Raw genomic sequence first — 24,428 nt, 5'->3', positions numbered from 1 at the left:
ATTGAGATGGCAAAGAGATGGAAGCGCGTTCGACTCGCGATAGGACTGCATTACATGTGATTAAAAAATCAAAATTTTTATTTCTCTTAAAATTACAAATAAAAATTTATGAATGAGACTATAAAATTACAAATAGAAATATACTTTTAGGACCAGAATAAATTTAGAATTACGAAAGAACGAGTTTGCTCTTAGTTGAATTACAAAATAGTATCCCCTAGATAAAGGCACAGAATCGTAAATAGAATATTACAATACGACTTCTAGGACTTGTTTGTAATGGAAAAAGTTTAGAATGTATAGACTTGGAGACAGATATTTCACATACATATTTCTCGTAGGATTATAAATAGCTACTTAACATTAAATCTTTTACGAATTGATCTGTTTTTGAAATGGGAGATATAAGTCTTATCACGGTCGTTCAATGAACATTAATACAGATAGATAAAGAAACTCTTTCAATAACTAACTGTGTTAATAAACTGTACCAGTTGGCTTTGAGTTTGTGGGACCTTAAACTTCGATTCTTACCAATGTAACCACTTGTGCGTTGTGCAGATGGTAGAATTTCACGAGCATCCGCACCAGAGAATACTCCCACGCTCTTGCTCGCATTTAATCAGACCTATTTCGTTACGGCGTCTCAACGTCTAGTTGTCGAGCAAAACCTTTCGAGAAGATACCTTCAAGAATATTATTCATTCTGAAAGACCTGTAATAATTAAACAAAATTCATCTAAGGTCTCATATATGTATATATAAAGAATTTTATAGAATATCGCGCGAGACAGAAATCTACATATATTTCTAAATATAAAATTATAAAATTTAATTTACATTAAAAAGACACGTATACAAAATTTAATTGTTTAAAATATTGGAATTAAAACTATATTATATTACTGTTAGAAACAATGATATAACTTATTGTAAGCCACGTATTGCGATTACATACATCTTGCACGATATATAAATAGGCGTTATGCGGATATTATTAACACACAGAGAAATAGAAAGTGCGTGTTCTAATCGCATGGTACGCCTGAACAAAGGTATCAGGTCTCATCGCATTATCGAACTGTGAACGTCGTGACACAGTCCAGCTGCGTGAAACATAATCGCGATGACGCAAATGAAGAAGAAATGCATTTTCACTTTTGCTCTACCACTGTCGTCACGCTTTCGCGTGGCATCCGCTTGTTCACTTTCGATTTTTTCCCGCACCTCGGAAAAAATGGCATACCGTTTTCGACCCTCGCGTCATCAAAGAAGTTATTTATATAAAAATGTCACGTGTACGGATCCGAACGGGTGTAGAGTCTTTTCATTACGCGCTCGTTGCCATTTGGTTGATTTCCGCGGAGAGAGGGAGAGACCGTATCGTGACGTATTCGAACGAGAGATGGAAGCGGGTGATGTCCCTTGGGTCTCCCACCGTGCAATATCGATCGACGACCTAACTTTATACTTTGCTTTTGCCATGTATTACAACATGCAGGCCATTTAGAGCCAAATCGGAAACATCGTTCAGTACTGTTTCCAAACTTAAGGAAGTTCAGGACAATTCGAGCCCGCGAAATCGCTTTGGAGATGCTTCTCTCCGCGGATCAATGCTTCAATATACTCGCCAACAATGAATCTCACCAGTATAAACGTAACAGAAGTGTGTTATGTAATTTAAAAAAATTATATTTTACGTTCTCATTATTCGATTAGACTTTCGAGACACATACTTTTGAAACTGCTGGAACAGAAATGCCGCGCGATTCTTTTTCAACAACAAGCAATTGTGTAACACGACGCTTATTGCAAACAATCGATATGACATCAGCGGAGGAAGATATGCAGATATACGATATCGCTTTGCAAACCGAGTGGCAGCTCGGCTAATTGCGCGTAATTGTAGCGCGCGAGGAAAACCATTTCGCGGCCGAATTAATGGGGACGAGAGCCGCCGCGTTGCGTGGCACGTTTACGAGTGTAACGCTGCTTATTGCGCGAATCAGGAGCAACCATTTGTCAATAAACTTCGCAGCAGCGACTCGCGATTTCTCCGCCCGTTTCACCGGGAGTTGGTTATCTTCCCATGCCAGGCGTGCCTCGCGAATAATCGAAGCCATTCCGTTAATAGACTCGTCTCCTCCGCCGGTGCATATAACGAAGGTCAATAATTCGATAAAATTATTTGTGTATACGTGAAGAATCCGCCTTATTGAAATATCGATCGTCCTCCCGCGAATCTGCAATCGCGTCGCATATTACGATACAACTTGTATTCTAATAAAAGAATTGTGTAAACGTAATTCCGATTTCAGTCGCCGCAGAATTGCGATTATTACTAGAAGTCTGACATTTTGGCGATATCTTGTTTCAATATTTTCTCCAACTAAAAATATTTTTCGCTCTAACGCAAAATTTGTTTTCAATATTCTTTCCTTTGGCGTTCGATTCGGTTATTCAATGAAATTTTGATATACAATTTCGGATTTAATTTAGTGTATTGAGCATTTTGAATTCTTAATTCGTATTTAATCGTCGATTAATCGCTTCTTTCAGAAATCTTGAAAAAAAAAAAACATTTGTAAATATTTAATCAAATGATCCGTTGGAAATTTTTCTTGGTGTGCTTATTTTTATTGCCGTAATTGTGTAATAATTTGCGTAACGGTACCGCCTGCGTAAATAAATTTTATCTAGGCAATCGAAAACGCATTTCATCTGCGATCACGAGCTATCACGATTTGATCTGAATCTTTTGAAGAAGACAACGCTGCTGATCTGGCAGCGATTGTTTTGATTTATGTTATTTATTTTTGCCTTTTGTTTCTTTCTCTTTTCTTACAGAGAGCTTTTATTTCATACGTTTGTGCCTTGAATTCGTTCTAGAAACTCGAGGCCACGCATTTTTAGCGATATCTATGAAAATTGTTGTTAAACATATTATTTATGATCTTGCAACGTCATTTAGCTTGCACTGTTGGTCGGTTAATTCCTCTTTGTTACGAAACCGACAAAACGATTGTAAATTCGTGTTATCATTATCAAGATTTGAATTTTAGTCTTGGGCTGATGTTTACGATATGACCTGCGCCATTTCGAAGATAAATGGCTCATGTGCGTGTTACCGTTTCCATCAAATATGTAGTGGCGCTCTCTCCTAGATTAATGTGCGACTTTTAAGGGAGAGAATTAATGGACAACCTTCGACCTACTCGTAACGCAGAAAAGGATGGGCCGTTTAAATTTAACATGGGCTATCAGCTGCTGTGGCTCATTCGGGATCGATTGATATTATCTGCAAGCAATCTGTTAACCGTTTGTATCACTTTTGTATCAAATCGATTTTTTATTCTTATCTCAGATTATGTTTCAGTGACCCAAAAAGCTTTAGAAGATTATAAGAGATATTTATTTGGACAGGAGAATAGAAATATATCTATTTATTTTTATGAAAGATATAGATGTAGAAATAATAATAGTAAAGGAACGATCTTCCTGCAATTAAGTCACTAATTTTTACGACTTTATTATAAAATGTATAAAAATATAATACATATTCTACGAGAGTTTTGCTGTTAGATGTAACGTTTTGTGCGATTCACGGACAGTTCTGAGGTTTTTTTAGTACATTTTTTTGTATCGTTTCTTATTCAGGGACTGTGTGCATTCTTAAAATAAATTTCATGTAAGATACAGTAAGTCTATATCGGTTTCAACAGATCTTAATTTGGATCTCTGATCTACTTGGATTGCATCTTAGATATATACTTATTATTTACTTACTTATTTAAGCCTTCGGACCTCAAATACTTTCGAGTAAATAGCATTTTGGGTCGCTGTCACTAATTCCGAATCTTTCAACACTTTGCATCCGTAAACGCGAAGAACGAAAAGTATCTTTGAGGTTTCCGTCCGGCACCTGCTCACCACTTGTCTAAATCATCACACGCATTTCGTCGGCATGGATACCGAAGCAACCTTGAACTTCATCCATGTGTCGCCGTCTTCCTTGGCACATAATTTCGATTGCTATGAGAATTGATTGAGAAGGACGAAAAATGTAATCGCAAACCCGAGTGGTGTTTTAAAGCAAAACTTATACGCAAAAAAAACATTGATGTTTGATAATGAAATTAATAAAGAGCGAACAATGAATCAAAATCTATTATTCTCGAAAGCGTAGTCGCGAATAAACAATTATTTATGATTTTATGTATAGAATCAGTAATTTCGTTCTTAATGATAAGAATAATAAAATCTCTTTTATTTTTATTATTATATCTATTATAACATCTCGAGGTTTTTTAAAAGAGGATCGATTATGAATATAAAAAGAACGATTTTGCTAATATATATCTAAAAATGAAGTTATAGCAAATACTTTTGTTGGCCCATTAAAATGATTATGTAAGACGCTCAAGTTGGTTGCAGGAATGTCAAAACTTTTTGCAGCTTTTTCATATCTAAAAAAATTAGTGTCAGTTCAAAAATTATTTTTCCATATATAAGCAAAAATGTAAAATCTTCAAAGAATTTATTAATTTTAAGCAGACATAACTTGCTCATATTTTTTGTATAGTTTGTATAGTTTAACAAGAAGAATATACTCTCATATATATTATCCAATAATAATTTTTATTGAATTGGAAGGAAAAAAATATTAAGCTAATTTTTTTCTGTGATTTGAGCGTTCTATAATTATTTTGGCAATCTAAATTATTTTCTTATCTTTACTTGTGCCTAAATTTTTATGTTTTAGTAAAATCGTTCCTTTCGCGAAATTACTAACGAGATATTTTTTCCATTCGCAAGTCACTTTTCGTCTCTCGGCATGAAAGTTGCAAGAGGGTTGAAGGGTTGTTGCTCGTCACCGGACTACGGTCTAGGATCGGTCGGATCGGGGAATGCGATTGCGTACTCCAGTTACCTAATAATGAAATCAGGTCTGGCTTCGATGGACGAAGTTTTTGTAGGTTACAGGAAGGCCGCGCGAAAACTCGCTTCTCTCATCGCTTTGCAACCTTGTCCGCACGTCGTCGCCGTCATCGTCGTCGTCGTCGGTCAGGGTCAGGGAAAGGCGTGTCCCATCATCTGCTTTTCTTACCTTGGTATTTTTCTTTTTGTCTTTTCGCCTTCCCTTCTCTTTTTTTCTCTTTTATTTATTTTTTCTGTAGGAATTTCGAAATCCTTATATCCGAATATTTTTCTATCGTCATATATACGGAGAAAATTCTCTCCGTGTATGAGTTACAATGATGGTGAGTTACTCTATGAAACATCGCTTTACTTGGAACTTTTTTAATAAGTTTTTGTATCGATCTCACGATTTTCGTCTTTTTTTTATCACACCCGATGCGAAAACGGAAGATTACTAAGCAAAAAGAAAGAGGATTATTTTGGCGAAAGAATTTCCGCCTTTTTATTGTACGAGCTAAAAGGCCTTTTGTTTTATCTGCATTGAAAAAAAGTAATGAATTCAACAAAACGTTTTGTTGCTGCCAATAAAAGATATACTTAGTATGATAATATTTGCTGTTAATGCAAGTATAATTTGATTGAACTACGCATTTATATTGCAATACCACATATTGTATTGACATATGAGTATATCTTTTGTTGGCAGTCTACAGCAAAAAAATGTTGACTCAATTACTTTTTTTTCTCAGTGTGAGGTATACTTATTTTGTATTTTTTCCAAATCTTTCCTGCATCATTAAAGCTTAGACACATCGAATGGAATAACTACAAATAAGATAGAAAGATAAACTACAAATAAGATAGAAAGTTTCATGAAAGGTGGTTAAAAGACTTTCTTTTCAAACAGCTATTTCATTTGTTCTCCACTTCTATTTTTTATGGAAGTGGAGAACAAGTGAAATAGCTGTTTGAAAAGAAAACTTCTCTGTATCCGTCTACATCCTTATATTCGGCTAACGTGAAAAGCGAGGCCTCGATAAATTTTGAAGTGATCGGTCTTGACGTTTAAATAATACAGGATTGATCGTGAGTAACGATAAGAACGCCAGTAAACTTTGTTTTCTCGAAGAAACGAGAACGTGACGGTGGATCTGAACGCCCTCTCGGCTTCTAAATATAATTTATTGATAACGACTGATAATTTTTTAAAATAACCCTAAGCACCCTCGGATCTCTCTCCGTTACCTTGCGTAATATCGGAATCCTTCCGCGAATATGAACGGAAATACGAATAGCCCGGAGGAATTCGTTCCCCGAAGACCGCCCGCCGCTTTTGGCAGCGTGCTGCATAATTCATCGAACGTTGAAAGCACGTTTACCCGAATGCAAGATCGGTTCCTATGCGCTCAGTTACGTAACGACGTCGATAAATGAGAAGAAGTCAGGTGGCAAGGTATCCTTTTGACGGCGGGAAGGGGTAGGAAGGGTGCGTCAAGGAGGAATCGATTGCACCCTCCCGAAGCGTCTCATAAAAACCTTATTGCCCACGGTACGGTAAATCCGCTTCCGGTGGAATGGAATTACACACACGAAAATCGCGTCACGGACGAGGCGTCTCTCTCCGCTTCGGAGAGTCTTAAAGTGCAATTCGCAACAGAGTTACGTCCCGTCCCCGTCGCAATTTCGAGGCGCTTTGAACGTGACCACAAAATGACCGCCCTCGGACATTATAAGTAAAGATGGCAGGATGTGTGGGTTCACGCCGACAACCGTTGAACGTGTTGCCCGACTTTATGCGCTCTTGAAAAAACCGATACAAATATCTTAATCCTTTTTAACGTTATTACAAATGTATAATTATTATAAATAAATGCAGAATCTGAATCTCTAGGCTAGGATAGTAGTATTTCTAGCCTATCTCTTTTCAGAAAACGTAAACTTTCGGTCGCATCAATTTGTTTGGCGCGTCGGTTCTCTCGTTAATCCGTCGGAGAAAAATAGGAGAAATAAATACATCGGTTACGTAATAACGCCTTGAAAGGTGGTGCGACAGAGAAAGGAGGGAACACGCGCGGTCTTCGTACCACGAGGCACATGTTCTCTCGCGGAGCAGCGGGGAGCGAGGAGCGAGAGGAGAAGCGCGTGTCTTCGCTTCACGAAGTCGTGGTAATAGCGACCGTTCGCTCGGGCATCAGGCATATCGCCGTTGCATATCGTGTTTCCACGTTGGACCGCGGGTGAGGGAGACAGAGAGACAAAGAGAGAAAGAGGGAGAGACAGCTTGCACCGGAGTCGGCCCGAGCGCGGAGCTCCGATCAGCTGGGAGCCACGCGGTGTTGCCAACTCGCGCACGCGTGACCCCCGGCTGCCGTGGATCAATAGTTAGCCGACCTGGCAACGCCGCGAGCTACCGTCGTCGGCTCTTTATTTAAACGTGCCAGTCGCTCGGCTCCGCGTGCCGACCGTTTCTCCCTGGGTTCTCCTTCCCACCCCTTCTTCTTGCGCTCTGTCTCGCCCTTCTCCTCTCGCTCGGCGTCGTTCGTTTTATCTCTCTCTCTCTTTCTCACTGTCTGGTCTTTCTCTCACTTCCTTACTTTTCCTTCTCTCTCGACACGCACTCACCGTGTCTTCTCGCTTCGCGCTCCCGGGCGCTCTTCGGATTGACATTTCTGAAAGATTGATTTCTGTTCGAAATACGCGTGGGAGCGCGGCTCGAATTCTCCTGGGAAGGATTCGAACTGTCGGAACGGAATTGCTTTAGCTATTGTACTCGCGATTATAAATACTTCGCGCTGGGTGTATAAACGCACGCGAGGCGGACGGTGTGGGGATCAGGGCCGTAGATACCGGTCGCGGCCGTTGCACCCGGGTGTTACTTCAACGGACGTAACTGTTGCGAATCGCGTTATGCCGTGGAAGCTCAATGCGAGAGGCAGAGTTCGTTTTAATTGCGCGTCGATGTAAATGCCGACGGAATTGTGTACGATGTACTAAAAAAAGAAATACTGTCACGGTTCGATGTGTCGCGTCGTTGCGCACTAAATGTCCAATTTCGACAGTTCCCCATTTTCATTAAGTGTTTTATAAAGTCAGAGGTTGCACGATTGATTTAATTGCGTTAACGTTACGTATTCCCTTCCCGAGAAATGGCCTGAATGCGAAACCGATATTTTATCGCGCGGCGACCCAGTATTATATTTACACGGCCTTATTTTGCAAACGTATATAACCACCGACGTTGGATTTCGATTCCTAAACCGGGAACGGAAGGTAACGCAAGAGCCGGGAGGGATATTTCGACATCGGGAGTCCACGCGACAAGGCTGTCGCGCGTTGCTTGCCCAAGAGTCGGTTGTTTGCTTAGCTTCCAGCCGGCCGGATGTGATAAGGCTGCCCCCGGCGCACTGAAACGGCTCCCTATTCGCGAGAGAAGGTGAAAACAAAAGTGTATCTCTGTCTGATCGTAACACTTTCACGCGGAATCCGATCGATCGTTCTACCACCGCCGACGACAAGGAAACGCATCGAACACTTCTAGGAGCCCGACCTCCGACAGAAAAATCGACTTCCCCGTCCTACAAACGTCGTCGTCTTGGCCCGCCTCGCCTATTTCGTGACCCACTTCCTCCCCCGCGCGCGGCGAAGGGAGGGAAAATAAGGACGCATCCTTGTCGCAAATAACAATAATCCGCCGAGGTCGTCACGAGGATATTTCCTCGTGCTGCAATAAAACAAATTGCGTCGGGCGCTTGTTTGTTATTTTCCAGGAATCAAACTGCACCCGGCCGGCCGCGCCACCCCTCCCCGCATTCTGCACATTCGCGTTGCTAGCACGGGCGACAAAGTTCTTTTATTTTCTATTTAAATATTTAACCGCGTATTTTTACGCCCGTATTTAACTGCCCCGTCTGTGTGCGCTTATAATTTTCAACCAGTTTCTGCGTATTCTGCAGCGAGGTTTCTATATCAGTAAAATTTTCCGTGCTTCTTCGAAACGCGTCTCGTCGACGTTTCTTACGATTGCAACGAATAAAACGTTCCTTCCGTTAATATCGCTGAGCGAGCTTATTCCGCTCGAAAATTTCGCAGCTGCTAAGCGCGGTCGATGACCGTAGCGGTTCTACCGGGTGATGCGTTCCTCTCACCATCGCGGCCATTTGTTCCTACGCCTAATTATCCCACTGTTTAACGTATTCCGCTAACGCCCTCCCCCTTTTCCCGTCTCTGCGTTTCATCCTCCGTCCGCAGCGCGCATTCCCGCCGGTATCAACGGAGTCACATTTAATCGCCGGACAAGTTTCCGCTCGGACGTGTCCGGCGCTGGCGCCAGAGAAAATCAAAAGCGCGCGTACGATCGTCACTTTCACGCGACAGATAATGGCGAGGGGGAGAGACAAATGTTCGTACGCGAGAGAGGCAACGAATCGCGACTGTCAACTTTCCCACAATTTTTTTTCCCCCGGCGTTCGCGTGCCCGACTCGTTTAATTCTCCCGCTGTCAATCGAAGTAAAAGCTACGCCGTATATACTGCACGAAACGATTCGATTATCGCCTAGTTCGATACATTTATGGATGGACGGGGAGGGGAAGGATTACGTGTCTGGTTTCGATAGGGCGCGAAGCCACGCGAAACGAACCATGAAGGTTTTTTTCCTTTACCGAATTTAATTTTTTAAGTGTCTGCCGCCTTTTGTCTGCGATTTTCGTTAACGTTGTCGAACAGTCTTAATTTATGTTCGAAGTTGTTCGACTTTCAGTCTGTCTCGTTTGAAATGTTAATCGCGATCGTAGGCGAGTTGTTCCATTCATCTATCGATGATAAGCTCTCACGGAGCAAAGTCGCAATTGATCAGTCAACGAGTTAAAAAAAAAAGAAAGCTCGTTCTGTACGTTCAACAATTCCGCGCGCTCCATTTCGCAATTGTTTCGATCGCGGCTTTCGACGTAAACACGTGTGCATTATATCCCACGATTGCGATAGCATATCGCGGAGTGGTACCGATTGCTCCCTGACCTAAAGGAGAGTGCACTATACATCGCGATAGAATAAGAGTAGGCGCAGCCTAATCGCCTGGCAGATTAAGGAAATTTTTGAAGCTTTCATCAAATTGAAGCGTTTTATCAGCTCGATTCGAAGGAACCGACGCACGTGCCGAAATGCCGCAAGATAAACGATAGCGCGGTGTGCTATCGCATAAAGTTTCCAACAAGTTTCGGGTAGCGGGTTTATAGCTTCCGCTCGTAAAAGAGTTAAGTCAATACGTGATCAGAGTGCTTGAACTTCGCGAGGATTCCGGCTTTCGCGCGTTTCTCGAGATCCGAGATGTAGGACGAGCGGAGCGACGATCTTCAAGCTGGCAAGTGGCACTCGGTTTGATGAGCAGTTACATTTACGATCGCGGAGGTGTTGCAAATGGGCGCGACGCGGGAATGGCAAATGGTATTGTCCACTCATCGGCCATTAAAGCGAACGCTAGACTGTCAGTCACGATGTTAAGCAAGTGCAGCTGTCCACCCACGTGCGTTTACGTAGGCCAGAATTGCGTGGCACGGTACTCCAGTTTTGCATAAGGTCACGCAAGAGAAGCGAGCCGTGTTGGGAGTCGTTTGTCTTTCTTAATGCGAACTATATCTACTAAATTAATTAACTTTTATTGCAGGTGCGGAGCCCTAGGGACTCCTACTTTTGAATATTAAAATTTAAAAAAATAAACATAATTGCACGTACACACACTTGCTGCTGTACTTTGTTGGATTCTTTAGAGTTTACTTGTTTTTTTAAATAAAACTCTGTTCTGGATAGCAAAGAAGAAAATCTCCACGCCTACAGCTGAGAATAATAAAAGATATCATCTAACAAAGAAATATACATCGTTTTTTATACGCTAGACTTAGATAAGAATATAATAAGATAGGTCGAGTGTAAAAAGAAAATGTAAAAATAAAATATTTATAAATGAAAATCTAAAGCCTAAGTCCTCGTTAGCATTACTATTTAATTAGAACCGTAACCACAAAGAGCGCGCTATCTTTTAAAGACGTAACCGCGGAAGGTAATTTTCCATTGCATAATTCCCGTAAAAAAATTAAGTTCATAAATCAATGTGGTTCCGTAACGCAAAATGTCACGTGGAAAAAAGCCGCTCCTTGTTTATAACTACCGTTAGTCGCATTTAACTTTATTAAACGCTTTATTAAATGTTTCATCTATCCATATTTAAAACACTTCAAAATATTATTCGCGTTGTTGTCACGTCGTGAAAATGATATCGGGGATCGCGGCGACTTAATGCCGCGATAAACGAGAATCGACGTCGCGACGCGTGTTATCGCGACGCGAAGATGCAGACGTGCGCGCACGTGCGTCGCGTTCTTCCTGGAACCGTTGGATTCCTACGGCGACATGGAAGCCAAGCTGGTTCAAGGCCACCGTGTGGCACACGCATACACACGCACGCAGGATTCTTGCGGCTTGTCGCGACCGCTTCTCCCTGCCGTCGATTCTATTTTATTTATTTGATCGCGAGATCACATATACCTGGAGACACATATACCCGCTTTTCCCGCATTCCGTGCCGCTAGAATTTTCGCATCGAAGAAATCGCATGAGGTATCATGTTGTATAGATGTGTGTACGTCTATGATTTTTGACGTGAAAAATTGTTCGGCTAATGAAAGCATCGTTAAAATATTAAAAACCATATAAATTAATTCATTAATTTATTTGCTTTTAATCTCTCAATAAAAATTAAGAATGAAAATACAATTTAAAACTTTCCTTTTGTATATATATTCTACTTCGTACTTTAACCTTAGAATGTTACTCTGAGTTTTCAATTTTGATAGTTTTAAATAATATTTAATGTAATTTTTTTACATCAAAATAATGTTAATTTAGTCATAACATCTTGCAACTTATAAAGTACAAAAAAATCTAAAAACGTTCTTAAAATATTAAACTACAAGAAACTTTAATTATGTATTTTTATTGAGTATAATATTAACATAAAAGAATACCAGTAGCACTCTAAAATAATTCTATTTTTATAGTTTATATTTTAATTTATCTTATCTTCTATCATGTTTTTATCTCGATTTAATTTAATTAACGACCTTAGTTGTCACATTTAAGTATATTCAAATCTAATCAAATTAAGTATATTCAACATTCAATAATTTGTGCAACTGTCACTTCGTTGATCAAGAACAGATTACCTGATTTGATCAGATTGCCGATCGATTTATTGACGAGGATTGCGTTAGCACGAGAATAGCTCTCTTCTTTTGCGCTGCGGAACTTAAAATAACGAGGAGTTACACACTTTGCAACTATAAATGATGTTTTCGTCGCGTCAGATTAATCTATATACGCTTCTTCAAGATCGCGCCGAACCCGGGAATCCGGGAGGATGTTTGTCCTCTTCGGGGCGCTTTCGAAAGTCATATGATAAGCATCTTCGCCTGCGATGCCAGACGATCGATACTCCGCCAAGAAGCTAACGTTTAAACTTAATTTAGTAAGAAGCTTCTCCTCTTTCGCTTCCGTTCCAATCGAATTTCAAAGCTTACACCTAGTTGGCGATATAATACACACGACGCGACGTGTCCCGGAATAGACTCTTCAAAGCGTCATACCCTTGTGAGTCAAAACACCCGGAAATTATAGAAAATATTATCTTATTTTAAATAAATATTACTTATTTTTTACAAAACTTCTGCTTGGTACTATTTGAAAAAATATTTATTTCGATCTAGTAAATATTTTTTTTAGTGTATATCTATGAGTATCAAATAATATTGTCGCTATAATAATCAATAATCTCGCTTGATTTCGAGCGCGTCGGTTTTCGTGGAGGAAGGGGCCGATTTTAAACCGGTGGTAAGATTTCCGTGAAAATTTATTCTAGAGACGTCCTATATATTTAATGCCCGTCGTCATTGAAGATGGGGGCACGCGCGATCGCTTTACACCACGTTGCGCGATGAAGAAAGAAACGAGGCGACGGTTCTTTGACCATTAATCGCTTAGCACGATTCCCACCCGCTCGCTCATTCAGCCGCAGCTTCCGTCTTCGGCACAATGGCGGCAAACGCACGGCGAAGGTCGTGCCGAGCCTCCGATCGCGTAATAAATTTTACAACGACGTTACGTGCAACGGGAATAAAAATATGCAGACGATCGAAATTAAGTCAATCTTTTATTCCGCCATCGTGGAATGCCCGTCATTGAAATAGAAGAGATGAAATATTCAGAATATTCTCTCAATGAATCGCTCGAAATGTCTGCGGATCACAATTATCGTTGGCCGTTTATAATCTCTATTTGGACTATTTCTAATTCTTCTCCTAGCTTTATCTGATTTCGTTTCACAGTTGAATTTCTCGCGTTGATGGATGACATGAGGAATCGTCCTCTGGAAGCTTTCCAAATTTTAGCACTGCAACCCTTTCCAGTCACAATTGTCCTACATTTGACCAGTGCTTTGCGCTAGTTTTCCGCATCTTTCTCTGTTTGAATCATCATCGAGTTATATTTTCAAGATTCCCATAAAATATTAAAAATGTTTGTGTTTACATTTTTCTGTTGATTAGATTGAGGGCGAAATATTTGATTCTCGTTCATTTATGAGAAATGTCACCTGCAAAACTAATACATGTAGTGTTATCTATTTTTATTAATACAGATTAATTTTTATCTCGGTTTGACGAGTTGTTATTTTCTTTAAATTTTTAAAACTAGAGAAAGAGTAAATTAAATTAAGATTAAAGTACATTGAGATAATTATATTGATAGAGATGAATAGAAAACGATTGAGCTCGATATGAAGACGATAAGAATTTTCCTTTCTCTTTGTTATTTCTATACAACGACGAAATCAGCGGGAATGTCGAACGCATATGTTAAACATAACTCTCGAAGTAGACGTGAAATAACGGAAATAATGTTACTTATGCAAGAACCTGCTTTCTGAGAAAGAGGAACTCGCTGCCGAAAGCAGACGAATGCGATTTCGACGAGGCTCGTTTCGTACACGGAATACAATCAAAACGATCGTTTACGTTACGAAGTCGTAAACGAATTGCTTCTGTCTTATGTTTTATGTCAAGAATGAGATAAGAAGATAGGGCACGTGCATGTGCCAGGAATAAGATAAGAAAATAGGACTTTGTATATCATGTGTATGTATATACAAGAGCAATCAGACCTTTCGCAGTGATAAACATCCGGTGCGTCTTTATCTCATTCCGAAGTTACAAAAGATATTCGTTAAAATCTCTAAAGGAAGCTGATGCAGCTCGCGACGTTATATGATATATAATATCGTTCGTTCGACACGCGGCATATTTGATACCCACGCTGAGTCACCGGAAAGACTCGCGAGCACCTTATGCGGCTTGTTGGAAGGTCCAAGAAAAGAGCGTGAATTAACCCACGACTCAAATCGCTTCGAAAAATGAACGCTAGGATTGTTATCTTTGCTGAACGTCATCCCGAAGCCGAGTAAATCGAAACGGGCTTGCGGACACATTATTGTTTCTTGAAAATGACGCATACTTCTTCTATTGAAGGATTATCTATCATCTTTGCGTTCAATCGTGCGTAATCATCTCTAGATAGACGATCCTTTGACAAAGTCAGGCTCGAAGAATAGAACCTCAAGGGAACTGCTTTGAGGCCACATGGTGAGACATTCATCTGTTTTCCGAGAATATGCTTAATACTCTGTTTTCGAGTCGGTCTCCTCCAATGTAAACACACAACAGCCAGAGCAATAATCCTACGTGAATATTATAATTTCCTACTTCAACACACATCTTTTGTAATCGTTATATACAATATGCGTTACGTTTATGCCGTTGAGTAGGAGATTATAATATTTATTGATTTGTCAATGTTGGTATTAGTTTATACGATTTGTTTCGCGAGCATCGATTCTTTTCAAGCAGCTGGAACAACCACGGTGTTAGCGAGAGCACGTTGCGAACGACGAACGCGGTCCTCGAATGGCGTCGTCGGTACGTCGCCCGGTAGGACCCTCGCATGTGCGTCTAACTAACAATGTTGTGTCGCGGCGGCCGTGATCGCATGCGAGAGCTCGTTGCCAGGGCGGTTTCGGGGAGAGAGAAGGAACTGCGCCGTGGTACGCCACGGTGATGAAATCAATCCGATGAAAAATCGTCGACGTACGACTAATCGTGGAGGTTCTTCGTCATGGACCTCGTCGACCGATGAGAAACAACCTCGACCTGAGATCATCTACGTGACGTGACGAGACGGGCTAAAACTCGGCCGGGGAGACATACCGGAGAAAGTTCGAGAGCATTCGGGCGGTGAAACGGCGAGCACGCTGCCCGTCCGCCATCTTCATCGTGCTCGGCGATAATGGGAGGAAGCGTCGCGAGACTTCCACGGGAATTTCCGCGCCGGGCGCGCCTCACCCGCGCGGGATCCTCGTCGAATTCCGCCGAGATCCCGCGCGGGAATTCGCCGCGATCGGGCGTACGCGGGAATTTCGGACAGACACGCGACTCTCGGGCGTCGTTGGCAATGGCGTCGTTTGCTGATGTGGCTGGCTGGCCGACGTGCCGAGAAACGCATTCCTCTTGTTGCGGCATGTGCAACGAGCGGAACGACGCGGATGCCACGCGGCTCCGCGCGGTGCTGCCATCTGTCGGCGCCGAGCGTCACTTGCTGATAACTGCGACGTCTCACGTGAGATGACGCCACGATATTGAATTTAGACCGCCCGCATGAACACGTATAATTCTATTATTTTACGTGTGTATAACTTTCTAAATAATTAATGTGTAATACATTAAATCTTAATTATATTATATATAAATTGATACATATTTTCTATGTATAATATGAGAGAGAATAATAAATATCTATATAAATTAAATTATACTTTAAAAACATATAATATTTTAACATATGTAATTAAAATATATGTAAAATTATACGAATAAATTGTGATTACATTTAATAGAAATATTTACAAATAATGTTTTAATTCTTTGAATATTAAAAAAGAATTCATACGTGTTTTACTTTCAGCTAATAAACTCTAAATTTAATAAAAAATATGTTTTAATTCTGCATCTCTCTATCTTTATTATTTCTGGCTTTAGACTTTAATGTCTGAAAAAGTCTAGAGTTTCAAAATTTTCACAAACTGCATATATTTTTTTGAAACTGTAAAATGCCGAAAATTGAGAAATTAATGCAGTTAATTGCATGCTATTCTGTTGCAGTGCGCAGATTTCGTGAAAGCAGGAGCTGAGCAAGGATTGACTCCATCCGATGTTGTCCTCGCTGCGGATATCACCTTTTCGTGTGTGGCTGATCCTCAGGCGGCAAAAGATGTAAGTGCTCGTAAAGTTTAAATATTATTCTTTAAAGATAGTAATTTATATTATCCTTCAATATTGTACTATATAATCGATGCAAACGTGTGCGCATGTTTATCATGTTGAAATCTTTTTCTAGATGGTCTTCGGTAATTGCGGTGTTCTGATGGAGATATCACCTGAGAAGAGCTACGTCGAAATGACCGGCATCGATGCGGAAACCTCGCAGGACATAGCCGAGGCGATAAACGGCAAGGGTGGCCGCTATCTTGAGGCACAGGTACAGGGGAGTAAAACGCAAGCGCAAGAAGGCACTCTGGTCATCCTTGCCGCTGGAGATCGGTCGCTCTTTGACGAATGTCAATCTTGTTTCGAGGCTATGGGCAAGAATAGCTTTTATCTTGGTGAAGTCGGCAATGCTTCCAAGATGAATCTTGTATTGCAACTAATGGCTGGTGTCACTCTGGCAGCTCTGGCCGAGAGTATGGCGCTGGCTGATCGCGCCGGACTTCAACAGAAGGATGTTCTAGAGGTTCTGGAGTTGACATCTTTAGCATGTCCGGCGATTCTCGAGAAAGGCAAAGGTGGACGTCGATTTGTCTCGGCCAGTTATTTCATTACAATTATTCTTAAACAATTTAACGCAATAATGATGTGCATGTTTCTAATTTTGTTATTTTTACTAATAATATAATCATTATTTAGTAATTATTCTAATGACTGTATGTCTTGAGATTGTTGTTCAAACTAGTTGAAAATTAAGGCAGGTTTTACGAATCTCGAAATCGTAATTAATATTATCTTTAATCTGTTTTGCAGCAATTATCGAAGGTGGTTTTCCAACTCAACTACCACTTCAACATATGCAAAAGGATTTGCGATTGTCGTTAGGGATGAGCGATCAATTGGAGCAACCTTTACCGTTGGCTGCTGCGGCGAATGAAGTGTATAAACACGCAAAACGTCTTGGATATGGCGAACATGACGCCTCGGCTGTTTATATTAGGGCCAGGTTCTAACGCAGCATGCGCTTCGTACTGTTGTCACCGAGCTTCTTTATATTTATTGCGATACCTGACGTTGTTTCCCGCCGCTAAGAGAGAATGATAAAGAGAGAGAAAGAGAGGGAAAAAAAGAATATTACTGCATCATAAAAAGTATTTGTATATTTTTGTTTGCTGTATAGGTTTCAAAAGATATACATGTCGTCAATTGTATAAACATTTGTGTGAAATTTTACAGAAAATAGATAATGCAATTGAAATACTACAAGAAAAAAAATAGCGAATCGTAGAAGAGCTTTATCAATTTTGCGTTGCGAAAAAAATGTTGCAACATTATTTTGTAGAATTGTTTTTATCTCTTATATAATGATGGTTTAGATTAGTGACTGCGGGAATATTTTTATTTCTTATGTCGTAGCGACAATTCTTTGCGTGCAAAACGGAAAAATAGCATCGGTTTGACTAACAGTCGAGCTCCCAATTGAGACGCAAGTCGCGTTTCGATTTCGATCACGCGTGAGCGAGAACCCAACTTGGTTTCGAAAGATTCGGAACGTGTTAAAAGAAAATGTGCCTTACGATACCGATTGAAGGGAAAGGCTTATAATGACATTGTACAAGACACATTGAAAATGATTTCATAATCACATTGTATCGGCATGAAATTTATCTCAATGATAAAAGGAGATTGACGAGCTCGACCACGAACATGACGATTACACACAATAACGACAGGAAAATGTAGATACCACACGCTTTACCTGACGCAATTGTAAAGTTTAAATTACAGTTCTTGTTTTTAAAAGCGTCCGGCCAATCAATTCGAGTGATGATGGTAAAAAAACTAGACCTTCCTCTCATACTTTCATCTTCTACGAATCTAAAAGATAGTTTTTAATCATTTTATAGGTGCATTTTTATTTTCATTAGTTTTCTTGTGTTTGTATATTGCATTATACAACGAACACACTTATGTTACATCTCGCGCTATTTATTAGTGAAATAATAGATTTAACTAAAGGATTAGTTAGCTATTTTTTTAGAAGTATACTAGCAAACAGACAGCATTGTCCATGCAGAAAAAAAAATCCTTCTGAAATCGTTGCGAAGTTTGACGTTTGAATTAATAAAGAGTACGTGTTACATTTGCGCTTTTAACTCTGTTGACTTTTACCGACGCTTCTGCTGACCGATAAACCAACATGCAGCTCATTATAAATTAATGAAAAAAAAAATTGAAGAAATGTTACTAAGAACTATAAATGAGTATTATATGTTGCATTTTCGTATCTACAATAAAATACATGCGATATATTAGCTTTCGTCAAAGGCCTGAGCCTGAAAATCAACAGAAACAAACTATAAGTTTATACAAATATATTTTGTACTTTTAACCATTCCATAACTCTGAAAAAGGACGTTTCAAAATCGAAGTCATGAGCCGAATACAATAAAATCTGAATAAAAAGTATATTGATGAACGATTCTTCCGGGTCACTTCCTTAAACCTTAGTTTAACGATTTTTTTAATATATGTGAGTTTATTTTCATAAGAGCATTGCATGTTAAGACTTCTCGCGCGGAACAGTCCTTGGACAGTTAACGTACTCTATCATAATTCTACTCTCTTATATGATCTTCTCGAAAATAATCTCGTGAGCGACACGCGACAAAATTGAAAGTTTGATTAGAATTCTTTAAATTTAAATTTAAAAACCATAAAAAATTTTGATGTGAATATCATCGGTATTATAAAGTAAATCCCTAAAAGGTCAATTTCTCCGAGTCGAAATATATCTATCCCGTCTCTATTCAATCTCATTATATCATTCATATAAGATTAAATAGAGTCGATTTTTTTAGATGTTTAATAATTATCACAGAGTCTAGGCGATGTAAAAATTGAGAGAATTTGCTAATTATTTTTTCCGTCAAAAATGCGAAAATTTTTTTCTAAATTGTTTACAATGTATTTTCAAACCGCAAGTTAAAATTGTAAAGTCAGCATTTTATCTTTTGGAAAAAAGTTTAGTTAAATATATTAAAAGAATTTTTTTCTTGGCGGAGAATCCAAGCGAGATTGTTCCTGTGTCGAGAAATCAATCTTTTCTCTTCAGACGATAATAATTTCAGATTATCTATCCTTTTCTCTGCGATAGATATTCCTTGAAATCGAACGGAAAATCGTGTTCAATCGGCACAGATCTCGAATTTATGTAAGAAGTGTGCGGGAAATTGCGTATAGCGTATAGCTGAAATAACAGTGGCTTGGCGCCATATCACGTGCGACAACATCCAATTAGACACGTACATACACAATCAGCAGTTAAATGACAACATTGCAACAGTAAATTGTATGTGTATGAATCTGCAACTTGTGGGGCAGAGATAGAAGAAATATTATATTCTACTGCATAAGAAGAAAAAGCATAAAAAAGGATATATTATTACTAGTAAATATTAAGTTTACTAAAAAGAAAACAGGAAAACAAAGAAGGAGAAAATAATGGGAGTAATTAGTATGAGTGCGAGCGAATGAATGAGGTTATACGTTATGCGCGTTACGTCGGTAACAGACGTTATATGTTTTGTCACGGATACACAATGGTTTTTGAATAAATATCTATTTGACCTATGAATTTATCTATTTTGCCTCTGCGAGACTGAAATTGTAAACTGTTGTTCAAGCGATGACTCCTTTATCCATTTTGTCATGAATAATTTTACCAGAGAATGTTCGTATGTTTCAAAATTTTGTTTTTCGACAATTAATTCGATAAATATGTCATATTGTCTTTGGATTAATTCTTTAACTATTATATTTGGAAATTGTTTTATTTATCTGATTAAGAATAATATTTATTCCGTATTTAACAATTTATTTCACGAAAAACGATAAAAATTTTATTAAGACTTTAAAAAGACAATAGTATTAAGATAATTAATACATTAGTTTTATTAAACTTAATGTCAAAATTAATTTAGCAATCAAAGTATTACACATTTGGTTTGATACGCCTATAAAATTGGAATTGTATGTATCCTAATGACTCGTATAAATTTTTAGGCCTGTGTAAATGTCTGTATGAATTTTTATTCTCGGGAAAAATCTCTTACAACAGCTATCTTGTTTTCTGACAATAAGGAAAAAAACAGGCCTTTAGAATAATCGTTAGGAACTTAGGTTTATTCAAATCTATTGTATCGTCTTTTCCCTTGTCTATCTTGAAAGCGCTTGAGCTAGATATTTAGTTAAATAGGCCAATAAAACGCCCTTGGTTTACCAAAGTTTAGAGGAATCTCTCGGGTAAATTTTTAGACTTGATTTATATAATGCATCATTACAATGCAGTTAATTTACGTTTATTTTTAATTAAATTTTAAATAAATTTTAAACAAGAAACAAATACACAAGCATTTAATACATATATTGCAGATATGAGTTCAAAAAATATGATTTTGATATTGGATTAGATCAATAATCTTTTTTTTTTTATTGGATATAAGCTCGAAGAATAATTAGGTCAAAATTATTTTTTGCATCTGTTGAAAATTCGCTAGAAAACTAGATAGTTAAGCTCAGCGATTGGAATATTGCAATGACCGAATAGTTGGAATTTTCAGCTTGAGTTGAAAATTGTTTCAAAGTTATACCTATATTAGACATACATATCCGATTCGATTTAATTTGATTGATGAACCTGAGTTTTGATAAAATATAGAAGAAGAGAAAAAGCTAAAGCTTGTTATTCTTGTTTGCGGTTTTGATATTACTTTCGCTCCCTTCTTCAAGTTTTCCTTTGTTCTGAGCTGTCCAAAAAAAATTAACTCGATCGAAGCGGAAATCGATCATTTGGATCATTCCGTTCGGGAAACAAAAAATGTTAAAATTTAAACTTCATGTTTTTACGCCTCAAATTGTCTTCGAATAATATTCAATATTTTAATATCAATATTTTAATGATATATTCCGGAAATTGAAACAACATTAAGTATAAAAATTATTAAAGAATTTTTTATACTTGTAAAAGAGTAAAAAAAATTAATTTAAAAGTATCACACATATACAGAGTGTTAAGATATTTGTTACATAAAATATTTTTTAGATTTCTAAAAGATATTTTCGAAGCATTCCAAAAAATGCAAGGTATCTCAAGATATGATGTTTTTTAGAAATTTTTTTAGAAAGATATCTTTTCGTTCATATGCGGGATATTTGAACATATTAATTTTATAATTATATTTCATTACACTCGTCGGTAGTCTTTATTTCTAAAAATATGCCTATTTTCGCAATTTCTCGGCTTGGAAAAGCTAAATATCGTATTGTTTTAATTACTATACAATTTGAATAATTCATATCGATAGTTTTCCGTTAATTTTTTCTATCGTTCCTATCCCGCTAAAAAAAAAGGGTGCGCCCGAGGTATCGCTGGCCGATATTTTCGTCTCAATTTACACGTACGCACGCACGCGTACTCCGGAGGTAAGGCGACAGAAACGCCTCTGCCTCCAATATACGTATCATACGTTTCGCGCGAGGAAGGGGGTGGCGGTAGCGAGTTGGTATCGCCGCGGCGCGAGGGGGAGCGGGCGGGCAGTGACGTAGCAACGGCGGGCGAGAGGAACGGGACGTTCGCCGCCGTCAGATGACACCTGTGGCTCGACCCCCACGATCAGTAGAGCCGCGACTGTGCACGCGCCGCTCCGCCGTGTTGTTTTTACGTTCTCGCTTCCGCGCGCTCGCGGGCGCCCAATCCGTACACACGCGTACACTACACGCACGCGGCGCATACTTCGCCCGTACGTGCGAGAGAAAGAGAGAGGGAGCGTACGTGCGCGCATACGGACACACGCGCGTACATGTGGTGGTAGCGCGACGCGCACGGGGTGCACGTGTTGCGCCCGGGTATTTATCCGCCCCACGTGTGTGCGAACTGTCATCTACCTTGGTGGTGCCTGTCACCCGGCGGAGAGCAGGAGATCCGGGAAGCTCTGGAGGAAGGAAAGGAAAAAAAGAGAGAGATATTTGTCTCAAGGTACGCGTATACTGCGCAACGCGCGCCGCTCGCGCGGAGGGGAAGCCCCGTTTCTCCGCGATTTCCCCGTACGCGCGAGTTCGGAATTTCGTCGGTGTGTCACTGTCGGTGGACACGGCCGCGTCGGAACGAAGATGGCTCCGCGCCGCTATCCGTGTTACGTGCGCGAGCATGTGCTTCCCCTCGATATTCGCCGCTTATTGCGCGTACCACTGGCACGGATAAAACACACGCGCGCGCCCGAAGCGAATCGAGAGCGATCGATGACGTCACACAGACGTCGTCCGCCTTTGGCCGGCGCGTCCAGAATTCGATCTTACCCCCCCGGCACTTCGCTGCTTTTCGCAACCGGGTTGCCTCTTCGCGGCTGAGATAGGCGTCGCGCGAAACGAAATCCGCCGCGTTCCCAGTCGTCGCGAACGAAAGGGGGTCAACTTTTGCGTTACGCGTGCGTGGCATCGGAACGCGTCGATCTCGACTCCAAGGCGCGAGATCTTCCTCGCGCGTAGAGGAAAATTCTTTTCGACGGCACCCGTTCGTTCCCGAGCGACGGTTTTCGATCTGCCATATGGAATTGAAAAGAACCGGTATTTTAGCGATACTCTAAATATATTACAAATGTATCTGTACAAATTAAATGTATATAAATTCGAGACGAAACACTTATGTCGAATGGAAAGGTTAGAAAGATGTGGTTGTTTCATTTTAAATAGGAGCAGATGAATTTTCAAGTCACGTGACCGTAAAAGTATCTCCATTACGTGTTCCTTATCGACGTTGCTTCCCTTGGGGCCAACTTCAGGCTGAACTTTTCGTTGGGGCCGTTCTGTTACGTTCTGTGGCTCTCAATAGAAAGAAATATAACGATGTAAAATAATTTCTTTATAGTAATTATTCTAGTAAATAGAGAGATATCTTATGGCTTTTTTCTAGTGATTTTAGATATTTTTATAATTTTTCAAGTTTCTACGGTATACATTTTATTCACCAAATACAGTGACAAACGCAAAACGAAGAAGCCTCGAGCGGCGTAGCCGACACGGTCGTCTAAAATTGGCTATCCCGGCTCTCTTTACACCGCAGGAGCTCCGGTCCTTAGGAGATTTTGGCTTCGTCCTTGCATCGAGAGAAACGCCCCGGATCGACATTCGTCGCGCGCGCGTTATCTCGTGAGGGAGAAGGGAGGAGGAAAGAGAGAGAGAGAGAGAGAGACCCGAAAGCGGCCGATCGGTCGCGGATACGCCGCGCCGAGTTGAGGCCGAGAGATCGACAGCGACGGCGGTGGCGGTGGCGGCGGCGGCGGCATGTAGATCCTAGGAACAAGGTCGTCGATGTGGAGCGTTACTTTCTAGACGGCGCGGCGTTTCCGACGCGGCAAGCCGAGAATTACATACCGCGAGCCGTCGTCGTCGGCGGCGGCTTCCCGCGCGAATACAAGTATACATACACAGACGGGTCGTTGGGAATCCGCAGGTGGGATAATAATAGGCAGCCGTTTGCCCGCGCCGGATCCTGCTTTCCGGCACCTCAAATCCGGCTATCTGCAAAATGGTACGAGAAATTAAACAGATATCGTGATGTAAACGTTGTGATTTGCTGATCTGTGTCACGACGCCAGCGTCATTAGCGGAGATCCCGTAAGGTCGAATTTAGCCTGCTTAAGTAAACCCGTTGTGTCCTCGACATGCATTTTTTTTTTCTATCAAAATGGCGCATTTAGCCTTAAGTAAACACTTGTATTTTTTATACCTTACGTAGACACCTATGGATCTGTGAGACCCGAGAACTTCATTGTCTTAATAACAATGTTTAATAACAGTGTTTAATAAGATTGTTTCATAAAAATTTAATAACAAAAGTGACAGAGTTTTGGAAACTCTCTCGGGTCCCACAGACCCATAGGTGTCTGTCTATCTAGAGTTAATTGTTGACGTATAGGACGTCTAGTTAAGTATCCTCTTCGGAAGTTTAATTCAACACAAAGGCTGTATATTTATCTCCGATACTTTTTCCCTTTTTCACGGCGTCCCGTGTATAATCCGAGACGGTAATACGCGCGGTGAAAAAAGGAGCGGGTGAAATTCCAAGCGGGCGATTAAGGCGCGCCTGCCA

At 40.1% G+C, this 24,428-nt stretch overlaps 1 protein-coding gene and 1 long non-coding RNA gene across 2 annotated transcripts in view; both read left to right on the top strand.

Moving 5' to 3' along the window:
* Positions 1-19,916, top strand: part of LOC105829462 (putative oxidoreductase GLYR1 homolog) — a 38,737-nt gene extending 18,821 nt beyond the window's left edge. The window contains exons 8-10 of the mRNA XM_028190052.2: positions 16,178-16,288; positions 16,413-16,857; positions 17,093-19,916. Coding sequence (XP_028045853.1) covers positions 16,178-16,288; positions 16,413-16,857; positions 17,093-17,292 — 756 coding nt within the window. The 3' untranslated portion in view covers positions 17,293-19,916. The remainder of the gene's footprint in view (positions 1-16,177; positions 16,289-16,412; positions 16,858-17,092) is intronic.
* On the top strand, positions 810-10,884 carry LOC114254248. Its single transcript, XR_004964513.1, has 2 exons — positions 810-10,493; positions 10,582-10,884. It is a non-coding gene; the product is annotated as an uncharacterized LOC114254248 (long non-coding RNA).
* Positions 19,917-24,428: the final 4,512 nt, after the last annotated feature.

The sequence above is a fragment of the Monomorium pharaonis genome, chromosome 8 (assembly GCF_013373865.1).
Source record: "Monomorium pharaonis isolate MP-MQ-018 chromosome 8, ASM1337386v2, whole genome shotgun sequence".
Taxonomy (NCBI): Eukaryota; Metazoa; Arthropoda; class Insecta; order Hymenoptera; family Formicidae; genus Monomorium; species Monomorium pharaonis.
Note: the sequence above shows the minus strand (reverse complement) of the source record. Positions and strands in the feature narration are given on the sequence as shown.